Here is an 18,867-nt window from a genome sequence, read left to right on the forward strand (position 1 = left end):
AGCCACTGCAGCAGCCAGCCACCACCACCGGTACTATTTTACTTTCGTCAAACTTTTGTATGGGGAAGCGGGCAGAGGGGGGAGCGCTAGCGGAGGGGGTGGGGGGAATTTCCGACCCCCCCGCGCGATCGGGGCATGCTCCCCCCTTATGCCTGCGACCCCATAGGGGGGCCATATTCGGCCGAACAGGGCTCTGTTCGGCCGAACAGGGGCCCCGTTCGGCCGGGCATTCAGCAGTTCGGGCGAACCCGAACAGTTTGGCCGAACACCACCAGGTGTTCGGCCGAACTCGAACATCACCCGAACAGGGTGATGGGGATCGGTTGAAAAGGGCGCCCGAGCTGCCTGTATGAAAAGGGCGCCGCCATAGACATCAATGTTATTTCTAGAAATATGGGCTACAAGGTGTAGAAAAGGGCGCCCGAGTTTTGATATAGGCTACAAGTGGGCTCCCCTTTGTAGCCCATATTTTTTCGGCTACAAGGTTTTCGGCTACAAGCTGGCTCCCCTTTGTAGCCCATATTTTTTCCGGCTACAGTAAGGTGCCCCTCTGTAGCCCATATTATTGACCTTTTTTTTGTAGCCGAAGTTTTTATATGGGCTACAAGCACTGTAAGCCGAATTATTTCATTCCCCCACTATCCATGGCGGCCTGGAGGGGGAATAGTAATTAACACATCCCAGAGTTTTTTTCTAGCCGAAGTTTGTATATGGGCTACAAGCGCTGGAAGCTGAATTATTTCATTCCCCCACTATCCATGGCGGCCTGGAGGGGGAATAGTAATTAGCACATCCCGGAGTTTTTTTGTAGCCGAAGTTTTTATATGGGCTACACCAGGCGCCTTGTTTTTTTTGTAGCCGAAGTTTTTATATGGGCTACACCAAGCGTCTTTTTTGTAGCCGAAGTTTATATGGGCTACACCAGGCGCCTTTTTTGTAGCCGAAGTTGGTATATATATGGGCTCCACCAGGCGCCCTTTTTTACCGGCGCCCTTTTCATGTAGACCCGGGTGATGTTCTGCAGAACCCGAACAGTGGCGAACACTGTTCGCCCAACACTAGGCTGGAGAAGCTATCAGCTTGCCTGTGCCTGTGTGTAAATTCAGTCCCCTCTCCTCCTCCCTCTGCCTCTGAAATCTCTGGCTAGTATCCTCCTCCTCCTGCCCAGACTGAGCTCCCATAAGCCCTTGCTACAGTGCCAAGGCACAAAAGGAGCTATGGTCGAGGCTTGTTTAGTTTATAGGGAATTTGAGTATTTAAACAAAACAAAAAAGTATTTAGCTTAAGAAATGCCCTATAAACTATATGAAAGGAACACTATTATGCAATGAGTAAAAGTTTTTATCTCGGATCCACTTTAAAAAGACTTTTGCACCTGCACATGAATGCTAAATAATCCCCTCAACGTTTATTTAACACATATAATAATAGTAATAACACACACATACAAAACAACATAAAAACAATTAAAACACAGCGCAGAAGCTAGACTCTGGCTCCGCATTCCCAAGGGCAACACACTGCCATAATGAGAACAATAAATATCGTCACACTAAAGCCTTCTACACAGATAACTGTTGCTTGAAGCAATTGTTCTTGGTTGTTTTGAGTGACTGAATGTACAGCAGTACAAAAGAGGGGACACTGAGAGCCAAATATAGTGTAGTATATTGTGATACCAAAGTAAATAGTACAAGGGTATACAGGATCTTCTCAAAAAATTAGCATATTGTGATAAAGTTCATTATTTTCTGTAATGTACTGATAAACATTAGACTTTCATATATTTTAGATTCAAATACACACAGCTGAAGTAGTTCAAGCCTTTTATTGTTTTAATACTGATGATTTTGGCATAAAGCTCATGAAAACCCAAATTTCCTATCTCAAAAAATTAGCATATTTCATCCGACCAATAAAAGAAAGGTGTTTTTAAAACAAAAAAAGTCAACATTCAAATAATTATGTTCAGTTATGCACTCAATAATTGGTCGGGAATCCTTTTGCAAAAATGACTGCTTTAATGCGGCGTGGCATGGAGGCAATCAGCCTGTGGCACTGCTCAGGTGTTATGGAGGCCCAGGATGCTTCGATAGCGGCCTTAAGCTCATCCAGAGGGTTGGGTCTTGCGTCTCTCAACTTTCTCTTCACAATATCCCACAAATTCTCTATGGGGTTCAGGTCAGGAGAGTTGGCAGGCCAATTGAGCACAGTAATACCATGGTCAGTAAACCATTTACCAGTGGTTTTGGCACTGTGAGCAAGTGCCAGGTCGTGCTGAAAAATGAAATCTTTATCTCCACAAAGCTTTTCAGCAGATGGAAGCATGAAGTGCTCCAAAATCTCCTGATAGCTAGCTGCATTGACCCTGCCCTTGATAAAACACAGTGGACCAACACCAGCAGCTGACATGGTACACCAGAACATCACTGACTGTGGGTACTTGACACTGGACTTCAGGCATTTTGGCATTTCCCTCTCCCCAGTCTTCCTCCAGACTCTGGCACCTTGATTTACGAATGACATGCAAAAGTTGCTTTCATCCGAAGAAAGTACTTTGGACCACTGAGCAACAGTCCAGTGCTGCTTCTCTGTAGCCCAGGTCAGGCGCTTCAGCCGCTGTTTCTGGTTCAAAGTGGGTTCATGCTTCCATCTGCTAAAAAAGCTTTATGGAGATGATGATTTCATTTTTCAGCACGACCTGGCACCTGCTCACAGTGCCAAAACCACTGGTAAATGGTTTACTGACCATGGTATTACTGTGCTCAATTGGCCTGCCAACTCTCCTGACCTGAACCCCATAGAGAATCTGTGAGATATTGTGAAGAGAAAGTTCAGAGACGCAAGACCCAACACTCTGGATGAGATTAAGGCCGCTATCGAAGCATCCTGGGCCTCCATAACACCTGAGCAGTGCCACAGGCTGATTGCCTCCATGCCACGCCGCATTGAAGCAGTAATTTCTGCAAAAGGATTCCCGACCAAGTATTGAGTGCATAACTGAACATAATTATTTGAAGGTTGACTTTTTTTGTTTTAAAAACACTTTTCTTTTATTGGTCGGATGAAATATGCAAATTTTTTGAAATAGGAAATTTGGGTTTTCATGAGCTGTATGCCAAAATCATCAATATTAAAACAATAAAAGGCTTGAACTACTTCAGTTGTGTGTATTTGAATCAAAAATATATGAAAGTCTAATGTTTATCAGTACATTACAAAAAATAATGAACTTTATCACAATATGCTAATTTTTTGAGAAGATCCTGTATGTAAATATACTCACAAACTGAGGTTTCCACATAGGCAAGCTCTGTAAAGGCAGGTGGGGAGATTAGACCTGACCCCACTCAGGTTTAAGAAGTCACTCTTTGTAGCTCCGAAAGATGGGGTAACACCCCTCCACTAAGGGTGGACTTGACAATAAACTGAGGGTTGTAACAGAGGCACCAAAGTAGGATAAAATGTGTTAAAGAGGAGCTGTCAGCCATACTATCGCAGAAAAAAAAAACACCCACATATACAAGAAGATGTAGGAGTGGCAGCAGGTTGCACAAGAGGAGAAAGGAGGGCCAGAGGATTGTACTGCAGGAGGAAGGCAGGGCCGTAAGTTGTACAGGAGGATGAAGGAGTGGCAGCAGGTTGTACAGGAGGAGAAAGGAGGGGCAGCAGGTTTTACACCAGGTGGTAGGAAGAGGAAGGGGGTGGGGTCAGAAGTTTGTACAGGAGGAGGAAGAAGAAGCAGCGGTTTAGAGGAAACAGGAGGGACAGCAGGCTGTACAGGAGGAGGTATGAAAGGCAGCAGGCTGTATAGGAGAAAAAAGTAGGGAGGTAGGTAGTACAGGAAGAGAAAGAAGGGGCAGCGGGTTTTACAGGAGGAAAAATGAGAGAAGCACCAGGTTATACAGGAAACGGTAGAAAGGGCAGTAGGTTGTACAGGTGGAGAACGGGGGGGTTAAAGGGAGAGGTAGATGGGGCAGCAAGCTGTATAGGAGGAAAAAGGAGGGACAGCAGGTTGTACAGGATGAGGTAGGCAGGGCAGTAGGTTGTACAGGAGGAGAGGGTAGGGGCAGCAGGTTGTACAGAAGGAGAATTAGGGGCAGCAGGTTGTACAGGAGGCAATAGGAAGAGCAGTAGGATGTACAGGAGGAAGAAGCAGGTTGTTTAAACACAGAAAAAGGGGGACTTTGCTTGGCTCACCTTGATGAGAGCTGAAAGCAAATGGAGACTGGTAGTTCCAGGCAGTGGCGTAGCTAGAAACCTCTGGGCCCCGATGCGGAATCTGGATGTGGGCCCCCCCCGGCAACAACAGCCCCCCACCCCGGCGACAACAGCCCCCCCCCCTCCCCCGGCAACACCCGACGCACACACATATCCGAATCCCTATAGCCAGCTATAGGTCCCCCCAGTATAGGTATCCAGGCATAGGTAAGCCAGTATAGTTGCCCCCGGTATAGGTTAGCCAGGTAGGTGCCTCCAGCATAGGTAGCCAGTATAGTTGCCCCCAGTATAGGTTAGATAGGCAGGCGCCGCCAGCATAGGTTAGATAGGTAGGTGCCCCCAGTATAGGTTAGTTAGGTAGGTGCCTCCAATATAGGTAGCCAGTATAGTTGCCACCTGTATAGGCTAGCTAGGTGCCCCCAATACAGGTTAGATAGGTAGCTGCCCCCCAGTATAGGTTAGATGAGGTAGGTGCCCCCCAGTATAAGGTTAGATGAGGTAGGTGCCCCCCAGTATAAGGTTAGATGAGGTAGGTGCCCCCCAGTATAGGCTAGATTAGGTAGCTGCCCCCCAGTATAGGTTAGATTAGGTAGGTGCCCCCCAGTATAAGGTTAGATTAGGTAGGTGCCCCCCAGTATAAGGTTAGATTAGGTAGGTGCCCTGCAGTATAGGTTAGATTAGGTAGGTGCCCCCCAGTATAGGTTACATTAGGTAGCTGCCCCCAGTATAGGTTAGATTAGGTAGCTGCCCCCCAGGATAGATTAGGTAGCTGCCCCCCAGGATAGATTAGGTAGCTGCCCCCCAGGATAGATTAGGTAGCTGCCCCCCCCAGGATAGATTAGGTAGCTGCCCCCCCAGGATAGATTAGGTAGCTGCCCCCCCCCCCCAGGATAGATTAGGTAGGTAGCTGCCCCCCAGGCTAGATTAGGTAGGTAGCTGCCCCCCAGGATAGGTAGGTAGCTGCCCCCCCCCAGGATAGATTAGGTAGGTAGCTGCCCCCCCCCCAGGATAGATTAGGTAGGTAGCTGCCCCCCCAGGATAGATTAGGTAGGTAGCTGCCCCCCCAGGATAGGTAGGTAGCTGCCCCCCCCCCCAGGATAGATTAGGTAGGCAGCTGCCCCCCCCCAGGATAGATTAGGTAGGTAGCTCCCCCCCCCAGGATAGATTAGGTAGGTAGCTGCCCCCCAGGATAGGTAGGTAGCTGCCCCCCCAGGATAGATTAGGTAGGCAGCTGCCCCCCCAGGAAAGATTAGGTAGGTAGCTGCCCCCCCAGGATAGATTAGGTAGGTAGCTGCCCCCCCCTCAGGAAATATTAGGTAGGTAGCTGCCCCCCAGGAAAGATTAGGTAGGTAGCTGCCCCCCCCCCCCCCCAGGATAGATAAGGTAGGTAGCTGCCCCCGCTTTGCCCCCACATAATGGTGGGGGGGAGCCGGAGCCGCGAGGGCGGCAGCCCGACCTCTCCCTCTCTTCCTCTCCCCGGGCCCCCCCCCCCCCCCCTCAGATGCAGAGTGAGCGCGCACGGAAGCGCTGTAGGCAGAACTCGCCTCCGTCCCTGGTTCCAATCGCCGCTGGTCTCCTCCTGCTCTGCATAGATGCTGTTACACACGCAGCTTCCTGTTTAGCCGGAAGCTGCGTGTGTAACAGCATCTATGCAGAGCGGAGATCAGCGGCGAGTGGAACGCAGGGAGGTGAGTTCTGCCTTCAGCGCTTCCGTGTGCGCTCACTCTGCATCTGAGGGGGGGGGGGGGCCCGGGGAGAGGAAGGGAGGGAGAGGTCGGGCTGCCGCCCTCGCGGCTCCGGCTCCCCCCCTCCATTACAGCGCCCCGCTCCCAATAGCGCGCACGGGCCGCACGGGCCGCACGGCCCTCCACACGAGCATGGGCCCCCCGGGTCCCTCCCCCGCCTCTTTAGGAGCCGGGCCCGGTCGCCAAGGCGACCGTTGCGACCCCGGTCCCTACGCCACTGGTTCCAGGGTCAGGCAGGAGAATGGCAGTGGGCCCTACGAGTAGAGTACCTTGTATAAAAAACACATTTTTTAAATGAATTCTATTGGCCTTCCTGGCTGGCAATGATCTGCAATTAAGGACCAAACCTACGCTATAATTATTTATTCCCCATAATGGCAAAGCTTGTAATGTAATTTAGAGGCACACACTTTATTTATTTATTTTCATCTCAGCATCTGCTGTGCAAACTAACATCAATTGTTACCAATTCTTCCCTCTCTGCAGGAACTCCTGTTTGGTTTTATATGCAGATCGCACCAATAAGAAATGAACACGACAAGGTTGTTTTATTCCTTTGCACTTTCAAAGACATAACGTTATTCAAACAGCCGATTGAAGATGACTCTACAAGAGGTAACTGTCCTGCATCTCATCAGTGATTTGTGTGGCATGCCGTGTCTGCTTACGCACAGCAATATCATCGTGTCCGTGTCCCGCTAGAATGTTATTTACCGATACTTGGTGAAATGCAACAAAGTAAACAGTGGGGTTAATGTATCAGGAAAAGTATAAAGAAAATGGAGGTAAAAATAGAGAAATGGCTTCATTTTTTTCCAGTTCTCTGCTTTTGGCTAATCTACTCCAGATTGAAAATATTTTATATTAATATTATTATCACTATTTAGCACCCTTATCTACCGTGGCACTATACCAAATAAGATATGAACATGGATGATAACACAAATAATGCAACATTACTAATAATGGCAATTATTTAAAGGGAGTCTAAAGTTAAATACATTTTTAAAAAAACGATACTAACCTAAGGAAAGGGAAGGCTCTGGGCCCTATAGAGCCTTCCCATTCCTCCTATGGTCCCCGCCTTCCACCGCTGGCTCTCCCGTTAGCAGTCTCCGAGACATGGGTAGAAGACTGCTCTCTGCCATTGCGGGAGGCTTTTGCAGTCTTTGGGAGCCTGAGTGCTCCCAAAAACAGGCTGCTCTATACTGCACATGCGCGAGCAAGCTCTCTTGCGCACTCTGCACAGAACGGAGCTGCCTGTCTTCGGGAGCACTGAGCGGGAAAGGACCCAGAGCCTTTCCTCTCCTTAGGTGAGTATCTATTTTTTTTACATTTAATTTCAGACTCAATTTAAAAGGAATCCGAGGTGAAAGACCAATGGAAGCTGCCATATTTATCTCCTTTTAAACAATACCAGTTGCCTGGTAGTCCTGATGAACTTTCTGCTCAGTAGGGTCAAAATCACACACCTGAAACAAGCATGCAGCCAATCTTGTCAGATTTGTCATCGACATCTGATCTGCATGCTTGTTCAGGAATTATTTAAAAGGAAAGAAACATGTCAGCCTCCATATACTTCTCACCTCCGGTTCCCTTTAAAGTATATGGTCTATTTCTAAGATCAGGGAAATAGAGTACCGGTATATTTGAAATAGTAAAAAAAAAAACAAAAACATATTTTGATTACATTATTAAAACAAAAGTTTAGAAAACATCTGCTTGGGAGTGTACTTTTCCTCCCTCCCATCTGGCTTCTGTTTTGGTTTTTATTTTCTGTAAGCTCAAAGGACTCATGACAGGCACAGCAGATAAAAGGCAGAAAAAGTGCATGCATGCAAAAAAAAAGGGCGCCCAGTACCGGCGATAGTAAAACATCAATATTAAATACCAAAATTTTACTTAATAAAGTGTCAAATATTGATATTTTATACTGATATTTTACTATGCTTTTCCATATAATCTGTGGGTCTTACATGGCTTCCTAATGAGAGGCTGCCCTGTGTGGTTGGCAGCCAGTCCTATCTCCCTCTGCTTTCCCAGCCAGCTCTTGCCTCCTTCCGCCTCCTGTCAAATAGCCAGCCACGCTGCCGGGACCGCCGACATGAGCAGCCGTGGCGGATTTTACCAGCAGCCAGTCCTGTATCCATCTTCTCCCCCAACCAGCCCTCGCTTCCTTCCGCCTCCTGCCATACAGGCAGCCAGCTCTTGCCTCCTTCCGCCTCCTGTCAAATAGCCAGCCACGCTGCAGGGACCGCCGATATGAGCAGCTGAGGCGGATTTTACCGGCAGCCAGTCCTGTATCCATCTCCTCCCCCAACCAGCCCTCGCCTTCTTCCGCCTCCTGCCATACAGGCTGCTGGGACCGCCGACATGAGCAGCCAAGGCGGATTTTACCGGCAGCCAGTTCTTTATCCTTTTCTTCCCCCAGCCAGCACTTGCCTCCGTCTATACAGGTTGCCGGGACCACCGACATGAGAAGCAGAAGCAGATTTTACCGGCAGCAATTTATGTCTCCATATTCTTCCCCAGCTGGCCCTTGCCTCCTTCCAAACAGCCGGCCGGGCTGCCGGGAGAACAAGACGGTGTGGGAGGTGCCCGAGCACCTCCCCCCCCCCCCCCCCGTGGGCTGCAAGGCGTATGGCTCTGTATGGTAGGTGCAGGCTGCCGAATGAGGGGATTTATTTATCTCCCTGACAAGTGGACTAAATATATGCTGCAGAATAGTGGCATTGGGCGGCAAATTTCCGTACTGGCGCCCAATTGTATTGGCGCCTATGGCAGCGCCCATGTTGTCCACTTGCCGCATGTGTCCTTTTTTCCTGCCCCGGAAAAAGTTGTTTAGGCTATGAGAGTTAAAGCTTGCAGTGTATCCCAGTGTTCTGCTCCTTTGAAAAGGATCAAAGACGGGCATTAGTGTCAGCAGAAAAGATACTGATAGCAATTTGAAGATGCAAAATTGTAGGATACTGTATAGTGAATAATGTTCTGTGGCCTCTGTGGGGTTTTAGTGAAGTTCTGCCAAACTGTGCAAATTGATGGGGTTTTGGAATTGTTTTAATCCAACTACCACATACTGTATAGGTCAAGGGTGACAGAATTCAGGTGGTCCTTCGGTCAGTCTGGAAGAATGCCACAGCCCAGAGTGGGACTTCCACTAGGTTTGCAGTGATCTGAAACATTAGTTCTACGCAATGTCCAGGTGCTTTTTTGTTGTCCAAAAAAAGGAGACTTTGGAGGGACAAACATTTCTTCCCCGCGTGTATCAAAAAAGGGCGCCTGGAAAAAAGGGCGCAGGGTATAGCCGAAATTTTAACTTTTAATGCAAAACCATATTTTCTTTTAACCACTTGAGGACCCACCCTTTACCCCCCCCCCCTTAAGGACCAGCGCTGTTATTTGTGATCTGTGCTGGGTGGGCTCTACAGCCCCCAGCACAGATCAGGGTGCATCTAGAGCGATCAGATCGCCCCCCTTTTTCCCCCACTATGGGGATGATGTGCTGGGGGGGTCTGATCGCTCCTGCCTGCCGGTGTTGCGGGGGGGCACCTCAAAGCCCCCCTCCGCGGCGAAATCCCCCCCCTCCCTCTCCTACCTGGCCCCCCTGGTGTTCCGGGCTGCACAGGACGCTATCCGTCCTGTGCAGCCAGTGACAGGACGTCCCCTGTCACATGGCGGCGATCCCCGGCCGCTGATTGGCCGGGGATCGCCGATCTGCCTTACGGCCATGCTGCGCAGCAGCGCCGTACAATGTAAACAAAGCGGATTATTTCCACTTGTGTTTACATTTAGCCTGCGAGCCGCCATCGGCGGCCCGCAGGCTATTCACGGAGCCCCCCGCCGTGATTTGAGAGGAAGCAGCCGCTCGCGCGAGCGGCTGCTTCCTGATTAATCAGCCTGCAGCTGGCGACACAATACTGCGTCGCTGGTCCTGCAGCTGCCACTTTGCCGACGCGCGGTATGAGTGCGCGGTCGGCAAGTGGTTAAGGGGTTGTAAACGAAAATTTAGTGCTAAATAGGATAAACAAACGGAAATGAAATGGCAAAATACCGTCTATAACAACAAATGAATTCTGAAAAGAAACGCCAAATATCGTCTATAAGAAAAACGATATTTACACTTGTATTAAGCATAGCAATGCAATGGTATGTTTTACAGATATTTTACTGTAATTATACCAAACTGTAGGCTCACACAGATCTCTCCCTATCCCTAACCCCTAGACCCCTCTTTGTTTAAATATATATAATTTAATAAATTGTATATATTACATATATTGTGCTGTAACTATACCTAACCTTACTCTCACACAGAGCCCTCCCTGTACCTATCCCTAACCCCTAGACCCCCCCCCCCCTGGTGGTGCCTAACTCTAAGACCCCCCTTGTGGTACCTAACCATAAGACCCCCCTGGTGGTGCCTAACCCTAAGACCCCCCTGGTGGTGCCTAACCCTAAGACCCCCCCTGGTTGGTGCCTAACCCTAAAACCCCCCCTGGTGGTGCCCAACCCTAAGACCCCCTGGTGATGCCTAACCCTAAGACCCCCCTGGTGGTGCCTAACCCTAAGACCCCCCTGGTGGTGCCTAACCCTAAGACCCCCTGGTGGTGCCTAACCCTAAGACCTCCCTGGTGGTGCCTAACCCTAAGATCCCCCCGGTTGGTGCCTAACCCTAAGACCCCCCCCCCGGTTGGTGCCTAACCCTAAATACCCCCTGGTGGTGCCTAACCCTAAGACTCCCCTGGTGGTGCCTAACCCTAACCACCCCCTGATTGCGTATATTATACTGTAACTATACCTAACCCTCCCTATACCTGTCCCTAACCCCTAGACCCCCCTGGTAATGCCTAAACCTAACAATCCCCACCGCACAAACACCCTAAACACATATAAACAATAATATATTTAATCCTTAAAATACTTCTCTACAAATAACATGAATAAAATAATTTATATATTTGTAATAGAATAAATAGCTTTAAAATAGCCTTAAAATCACGTATACATTAATATTATAAATAGAGAAAAGTATATATAAATATATACAATACAATAGATAGCCTTACAAGCATTTGAAATCTTAAAATAACAGTAACATTAAAAGCGATATTTTAGTAACTATAATCAACGCATTATAAGTGTAAAAACAAAGTTAATACCAAAAGCAATGTATTTCTAATACAATAAGGTTGAAAACGGTATTTACGCATTATACATATGGAAACAAATTTTTAAATGATCAAAGAAGTGTAAACGAAAATTTAGTTGTTATACTTTTGTAAGCGAAATTTTTAAACGAAAAAAATAAGTAAAAACTGATATAAGCGAAATTTAAAAACGAAAAAATAAGTATAACACAAACTCAAAACGAACTTGTAAACGATATTTGTTATAAACCTTATTCTGTAAACGAAAACTTTTGTTAACACGATCTCTGTAACCGCTATTTCGCGGGCGCCCTTTTTTCCTGTCGAGCGCTGAATAGCCGATATTTTGCATTGCAGTCTATGGCGGCGCCCTTTTTGTCCACTATCCCTGTGCGCCCTTTTTTTTACTAGCACCTCTTTTCCCCACCTTCATGTCACCCCAAAAAAGGAGGTTAGGTTGAGCATGCAAGCCAGTGGATGTGGTCCAGTCAAAGCGTTTGATCTACGTGGTCATTCTGGGCCAGTGGCTTTGAGTATCAGAAGCAGAGCATCAGCACAAAAGTCAGACAACTAGTATTGTTTATTAGAGAATGAAAATGTAATGTTCTGTTTAGTTGGGCAGTCGTCGTGGATATGGCCTGCCTACTCACCCAAGGAGTCACACTCTCAGCCAGGTCTTCACCCACATGGAACTTCAGCCACTCTCTGGAATGGTGCAGAAAATGGTGCATGAGTGCTCACAGCTTACATTATGCCTAGTGTGATACAATGAAGTGCTTGCTGTTAGAATCAGCTTTGCTGGCCGTGTTTCCCTGGACATTTGGTTGGTTTCTTATGCAGGTTGCATAATGCAGTCCAGGGAAAAGAGGCCTTTTTTGTCAGCTTGCTTTTGTGGACTGATTTGCATCCACTTGTCATGCAAATTATTTGTCTGCTTCCTTGGAAGGTTTTCAGTATATATGTCACTTCCTCCCAGAGTTCCTTGCTCGTCATAGGTTCTGTTTGATAGACTCACCTTGAGCCTCAGCCTGTTTGGATCGTATTGTCTATATTCTAGTGTAGTTATTCTTGGGGAGTGCATTCGGCATTCCTATTAGGGCAGTTAGTATTGTGTTATATTTGTACTGCCTAATCTTGTCTTGTCCTGAACTTGCGATTGCGCTGCCTCCAGCGGTGGCTGGTAGCAAATCGTTCTGTCAATCTTGTCTTGTCCTGAACTTGCGATTGCGCTGCCTCCAGCGGTGGTTGGTAGCAAATCATTCTATCTTGTCTTGTCCCGAACTTGCAATTGCGCTGCCTCCAGCGGTGGCTGGTAGCGAATCGTTCTGTCTAGTTTTGTCTTGTCCTGTTGTTGCGATTGCACTACCTCCAGCGGTGGTTGGTAGTGAATCGTTCAGTCCTGTTCCTTGGTCGCACTTACCCTAGCGTTAGGTGGTGGACCTCCCTCGTTTGTGTCGTGGAGTATACCTTGGCAGCGGTTGCTACTGGTTACTCAATCTGTCTGTCTTGCAGGGAAGGATTGCTTGCTGTTGTCTGATGTTAGACATCCAATTGGCAAGCGTTCTCACTGTCTGTTTGTCTTTGCTTTGTGTCTTCATTAGTTAGTCAGGGTTGGTACGTTTTGTCACTGTTGCGCTTATCGTGCGGTGCCCGTGCCATTAACGTGTTTTGTCACTGTTGCGCATAACGTGCGGTGACCGTGTTCAGTTAGTGCTTTGTTATTTTCCTTGGCCTTCACTTTGTACCTATTGCTGTATCTTCCTTTATGCTCAGTCTTGTATCTCTGATAGCAATCGCCTCTTGAGCGATTGGTTTTCACACTCTGGTCTGTTTCATATGTCTATCGTCACCAGGGGGCGACTAGATTGGTAGACATTCATAGTCTTCTTCTGTTCCTGTTCTCCACTATCTTGTTATCTTGTTTCTGTTTGCTCTGTTCTGTTTCAAGTCGTGCAATTCCAATCTGTCATCTGTGGTTGTACAGAGAACCTGCTTCTCTGTACTCCACAGCTCCACCTGCTGGTTGGAATTTCCCTCTGCATATGTATTTTCACATACTGGGTACACTTCTTCCGTGATTGTGGGGATTACCATCTGCTTCAGCGCTGACGGTGGAAATTGACCACAGATCATTACACTTGCTTACACAGTGGAGGGCACACCAGCACAGAGAGGGCAGCCTATTCATACTGGGGAGTAGGGAGCTGCAACAAAGACAGGACAGTCGTGTACCTCCCAACTTTTGAAGCCAGGTAAAAGAAACATAAAGACACACCCCTGTCACACCTTTAGCCATGACCCAATGGTTTCCTCGGTAGTCTCATGTCCCCCAAATAATGACTTCCCTGTGGTCTAGTGTCCCCCCAAGCAATGGCTTTCCTGGTGGTCTAGTGTCCTCCCCCCAACAATGGCTACCCTTGTGGGCTAGTGCCAACCCAAACAATGGCTTTCTTAGTGGTCTCGTGCCCCCGTACGTATTATTTGGCCGTCGTTGAGTTGGGCCCTGAGAGAGACGATTAACAGCTCTTCCTGTTGCCGCAAAACTCCCCAGCGGCGCTAAATACTATTCCCCCTCCGAGTCGTCACAACTCGGAGACGCTTCGGCGTCTGACAGTGAGCTCTGTGTGCCAAAACCACCTGCTTCATTGTGCCTCCCCCCCCCCCCTTCCATCCCCAATGGCTGGTTGGTTGGGAGGCATGCAGTTAGACTGTTCAGCAATAGCCTTACTGTTTCAGGGATAATATATATTCACGTTAAAGGGAACCTTAAGTGAAAAAAATAATTGCCCATTTACTTACCTGGGACTTCTTCCAGCCCCCTTGCAGTCCTCCTGGTCCCTCGCAGCCATCCCGCACTCCGCTGTTCCTCGCTGTCCCCCTCCATAAGCTCATGGGACGTCCGGCCACTGGGCATGCCACGCGCCTCCTGTATTGCACTCTTGCATCTGGGAATGTTCAGTAGCATCTTTTGCTTACTGCCCAAGCGCAGAGCATCCCAGGCTATGGGAGTGAATTGGAGGAGCTGCACTGCATGGGGCCTTGCATTAGGCGATCAGAGCGGACACCGGGGGAACCGAGCAGCGCAGGATGACGGCGAGTGAGCAGGAAGACTCCAGGGGGCTGGAAGAAACCACAGGTAAGTAAAGGGGCAAATATTTTTTTGACTTAAAGAGACTCTGTAACATCAAAAACATCCCCTGGGGGGTACTCACCTCGGGTGGGGGAAGCCTCGGGATCCTAATGAGGCTTCCCACGCCGTCCTCTGTCCCACGGGGGTCTCGCTGCAGCCCTCCGAACAGCCAGCGACAGACCCGACTGTCAATTCAATATTTACCTTTGCTGGCTCCAGCGGGGGCGCTGTGCCTGCTTTCGTCTCCAAAGTAGACTGAAATACCCGATCTCAGTCGGGTCTGCTCTACTGCGCAGGCGCCGGAAACTTGCGCCTGCGCAGTAGAGCAGACCCGACGGCGATCGGGTATTTCCGCCTACTTCGGAGCCGACAGCCGTCAGAGCGCCTACGCAGGAGCCGGAAAGGTAAACAATGATGTCATCTTGTACGGAGGGCCGCAGCGAGACCCCTGAGGGACGGAGGACGGCGTGGGAAGCCTCATTAGGATCCTGAGGCTTCCCCCACCCGAGGTGAGTACCCCCCAGGGGACGTTTTGACGTTACAGATTCTCTTTAAGGTTTTCTTTAAGGCGTTAAGTAATAGGAAGAAGATGCAGGGACCCATGGCAACCAATCAGAGTAATCTTCATTTACTTATCCGTGTGGATGGAGGAGAAATCTGGTTGAATGGGTAGTTCAGCTGCCTTCCTCAGGGCCCTATCTCATTAGCTAGCGCGTGCATAAACCCGATTTCGTGCATACGTTATGCCGCACGGCATGACGAGGTGAAGTTGTGGTTCGACGCGTATCAGCGGCGCTAGTTCTTAACCTCCTTGGCGGTATGAAAAATACCGCCAGGAGGGAGCGCAGCAGTTTTTTAAAAAAAAAATTTTTTTTTAATCATGTAGCGAGCCGAGGGCTCGCTACATGATAGCCGCTGCTGAGCGGCATCCCCCCGCCCGCTTCGATCGCCTTCGGCGATCTCCGATCAGGAAATCCCGTTCATAGAACGGGATTTCCTGGAGGGCTTCCCCCGTCGCCATGGCGACAGGGCGGGATGACGTCACCGACGTCACTGACGTCGGGACGTCATTGGGAGTCCCGGGCCACCCCTCGGCGCTGCCTGGCACTGATTGGCCAGGCAGCGCTGGGGTCTGGGGGGGGAGGGGGGGGGCCGCGCCGCAGCAGATAGCGGCGATCGGGCAGGGGCCGGCGGCGATCAGAGTGCTGGCGCAGCTAGCAAAGTGCTAGCTGCGTCCAGCAAAAAAAAAATTATGAAAATCGGCCCAGCAGGGCCTGAGCGGCACCCTCCGGCGGCTTACCCCGTGTCACACACGGGGTTACCGCCAAGGAGGTTAACCAATCAGTGCCAGGCAGCGCCGAGGGGTGGATCGGGTCTCCCAATGACGTCCCGACGTCGCTGACGTCGGTGACGTCATTCCGCCCCGTCGCCATGGCGACGGGGGAAGCCCTCCAGGAAATCCCATTCTTTGAACGGGATTTCCTGATCGCCTATCGCCGGAGGCGATCGGCGGGGCTGGGGGGATGCCGCTGAGCAGCGGCTATCATGTAGCGAGCCCTCGGCTCGCTACATGATTTAAAAAAAAAATAATTAAAAAAAAACTGCTGCGCTGCCCCCTGGCGGTATTTTTCATACCGCCAAGGGGGTTAATTCATCCAATGGGAAAACAATTGCATCGTATGACTAAAAGCTCCCAGAGGCGTTACAACGTAGCGCTCTGGAACACTTTGTCTAATGTGAAGGGTAACATGAAGGTCAGTAGACTTTCATGTTACCTTTCTTACCGCATCCTAGGTGTGTTCCGTCAAAACTGACGATACAGCTCCTAGTGTGAAAGGACCCTCACCCTCCTCATTGCTGTCTGCACTGCTTGATTGTAACTGGCCAATTGCAGTAAAAGCCTGAGCAGAGGAGGAAGCATATTTAAAAAGCATAAATTATTAACAGTACAAAAGCATGTGCTGCGAGTGCGCGACAAATCGTGTTTTATTGTTAAAACATCGTCTTCACTTGTTGTTTAAAACAGGAGTGAATAAAAAATACATGCTGCATTAAAAGCCTAATAGGAGGCGGTGAATTATTGATGATGTCTTGCTTACAAAGTGCTGCATGTAAAACGGGGCCGGATGATGAAGGATAATGCTCTGCAGCTTAATAAACAGAGGGAAAATGCAAGTCACCACTCGTTCCAGGAACATCGTCTGTCTTACCCAAAGAAAAGGCGGCCCCCTCCCTCCATTTGCAAAATGAATAATTCACGCCTGTAATCCCAAATGCAAATCCACTTATACTGAATTTCTGCTGTGCATGAAATGACAACAGGTGAGGCGTTGGAGCGCCACTCTTATTTTTAAAGTGGAACTGAGCAAATTAAAAATTAAAGTGAACCTGAAAATAAATTTAGGAAATAAAGGCCCATATGCAATTCATTTCTTCTCCTGAGTTTTCTCCTAGGATAAATTTTCACACCTTGTCATAAAATGCCTTTTAACCATCCAGACCTTGTTTCCCCCCTTATGGACCAGAGCACTAGTTTTGACATTTTAGTTATGCCTCTATTTAATTAGCAATAACTTTATCCATACTTATGACACCTAAATTAACCACTTAAGGTCCACGTGCTTAAAACCCCCCTAAAGACCAGGCCATTTTTAACAAAATAGGCCACTGTAGCTTTAAGGCCTCGCTGCAGGGTTGTACAACTCAGCACACAAGTGATTCCCCCCCCCCCCGCCTTTTCTGCCCCCATCAAAGCTCTCTGTTGGTGGGCAATGATCGCACCCCCAGTGTTTATTTTTATTTTATAAATATTTATTTGAATATTTTTTAAATACATTTCACAATTTTGTTATGTTTATTTTCCCAGCCCGCCCTCCCTTCCCCCGCCAGCCAATCACCGTGATCGGCTGTCATAGGCATCAGCCTATGATAGACGATCACTCCAGTGTCTCTCAGGGGGGCAGCCAGTACAGCACTGCTGTAGATTGCAGAGCTGTACATAGTAAATAGACGGCGTCTAGCAGTTTCCTAGCGGTGATCGCTGCTGGGAGACTGATGGCGGACCGGAGCTCCGTCATCCAAGCGAAGATGCGCCATCTCCTTCAAAACACGCCCCCAGGACTTTACGCCAATCGGCATTAGGCTGTCTAGGGGCTGGTTCGGCATCCACGCCCATCAGCGTGACACGGTCGCCCAGAGGTTAAATATACAATCGTTTTTTTTTTCCAAGACAAACTAGGCTTTCATTGTATGGCATTTTTTTCATAGAACAATTTTGTTTTCTATGCATTTTAACCACTTGAGGACCACAGTCTTTCTACCCCTTAAGGACCGGCCACTTTTTTTCCATTCAGACCACTGCAGCTTTCACGGTTTATTGCTCGCTCATACAACCTACCACCTAAATGAATTTTGGCTCCTTTTCTTCTCACTAATAAAGCTTTCTTTTGGTGCTATTTGATTGCTCCTGCGATTTTTACTTTTTATTATATTCAGCAAAAAAGACATGAATTTTGGCAAAAAAATGATTTTTTTAACTTTCTGTGCTGACATTTTTCAAATAAAGTAAAATTTCTGTATACATGCAGCGCGAAAAATGTGGACAAACATGTTTTGGATAAAAAAAAACCCATTCAGTGTATATTTATTGGTTTGGGTAAAAGTTATAGCGTTTACAAACTATGGTGCAAAAAGTGAATTTTCCCATTTTCAAGCATCTATGACTTTTCTGACCCCCTGTCATGTTTCATGAGGGGCTAGAATTCCAGGATAGTATAAATACCCCCCAAATGACCCCATTTTGGAAAGAAGACATCCCAAAGTATTCACTGAGAGGCATAGTGAGTTCATAGAAGATATTATTTTTTGTCACAAGTAAGCGGAAAATGACATTTTGTGACAAAAAAAAAAAAAAAAAAAGTTTCCATTTCTTCTAACTTGCAACAAAAAAAAATGAAATCTACCACGGACTCACCATGCCCCTCTCTGAATACCTTGAAGGGTCTACTTTCCAAAATGGGGTCATTTGTGGGGTGTGTTTACTGTCCTGACATTTTGGGGGGTGCTAAATTGTAAGCACCCCTGTAAAGCTTAAAGGTGCTCATTGGACTTTGGGCCCCTTAGCGCAGTTAGGCTGCAAAAAAGTGCCACACATGTGGTATTGCCGTACTCAGGAGAAGTAGTATAATGTGTTTTGGGGTGTATTTTTACACATACCCATGCTGGGTGGGAGAAATATCTCTGTAAATGACAATTTGTTAATTTTTTTTACACACAATTGTCCATTTACAGAGATCTTTCTCCCACTCAGCATGGGTATGTGTAAAAATACACCCCAAAACACATTATACTACTTCTCCTGAGTATGGCGATACCACATGTGTGGCACTTTTTTGCACCCTAACTGCGCTAAAGGGCCCAAAGTTCAATGAGTACCTTTAGGATTTCACAGGTCATTTTGAGAAATTTCGTTTCAAGACTACTCCTCACGGTTTAGGGCCCCTAAAATGCCAGGGCAGTATAGGAACCCCACAAATGACCCCATTTTAGAAAGAAGACACCCCAAGGTATTCCGTTAGGAGTATGGTGAGTTCATAGAAGATTTTATTTTTTGTCACAAGTTAGT

General features: G+C 47.9%; 1 protein-coding gene across 2 annotated transcripts in view; it reads left to right on the top strand.

Moving 5' to 3' along the window:
• Window positions 1–18,867, top strand: part of KCNH5 (potassium voltage-gated channel subfamily H member 5) — a 484,848-nt gene that overhangs the window by 114,012 nt on the left and 351,969 nt on the right. For both annotated transcript variants that reach the window (XM_068254273.1, XM_068254274.1), the window contains one exon: window positions 6,453–6,581. In XM_068254273.1, coding sequence (XP_068110374.1) covers window positions 6,453–6,581 — 129 coding nt within the window. The remainder of the gene's footprint in view (window positions 1–6,452; window positions 6,582–18,867) is intronic.

The sequence above is a fragment of the Hyperolius riggenbachi genome, chromosome 9 (genome assembly GCF_040937935.1).
Source record: "Hyperolius riggenbachi isolate aHypRig1 chromosome 9, aHypRig1.pri, whole genome shotgun sequence".
NCBI classification, from domain to species: Eukaryota; Metazoa; Chordata; class Amphibia; order Anura; family Hyperoliidae; genus Hyperolius; species Hyperolius riggenbachi.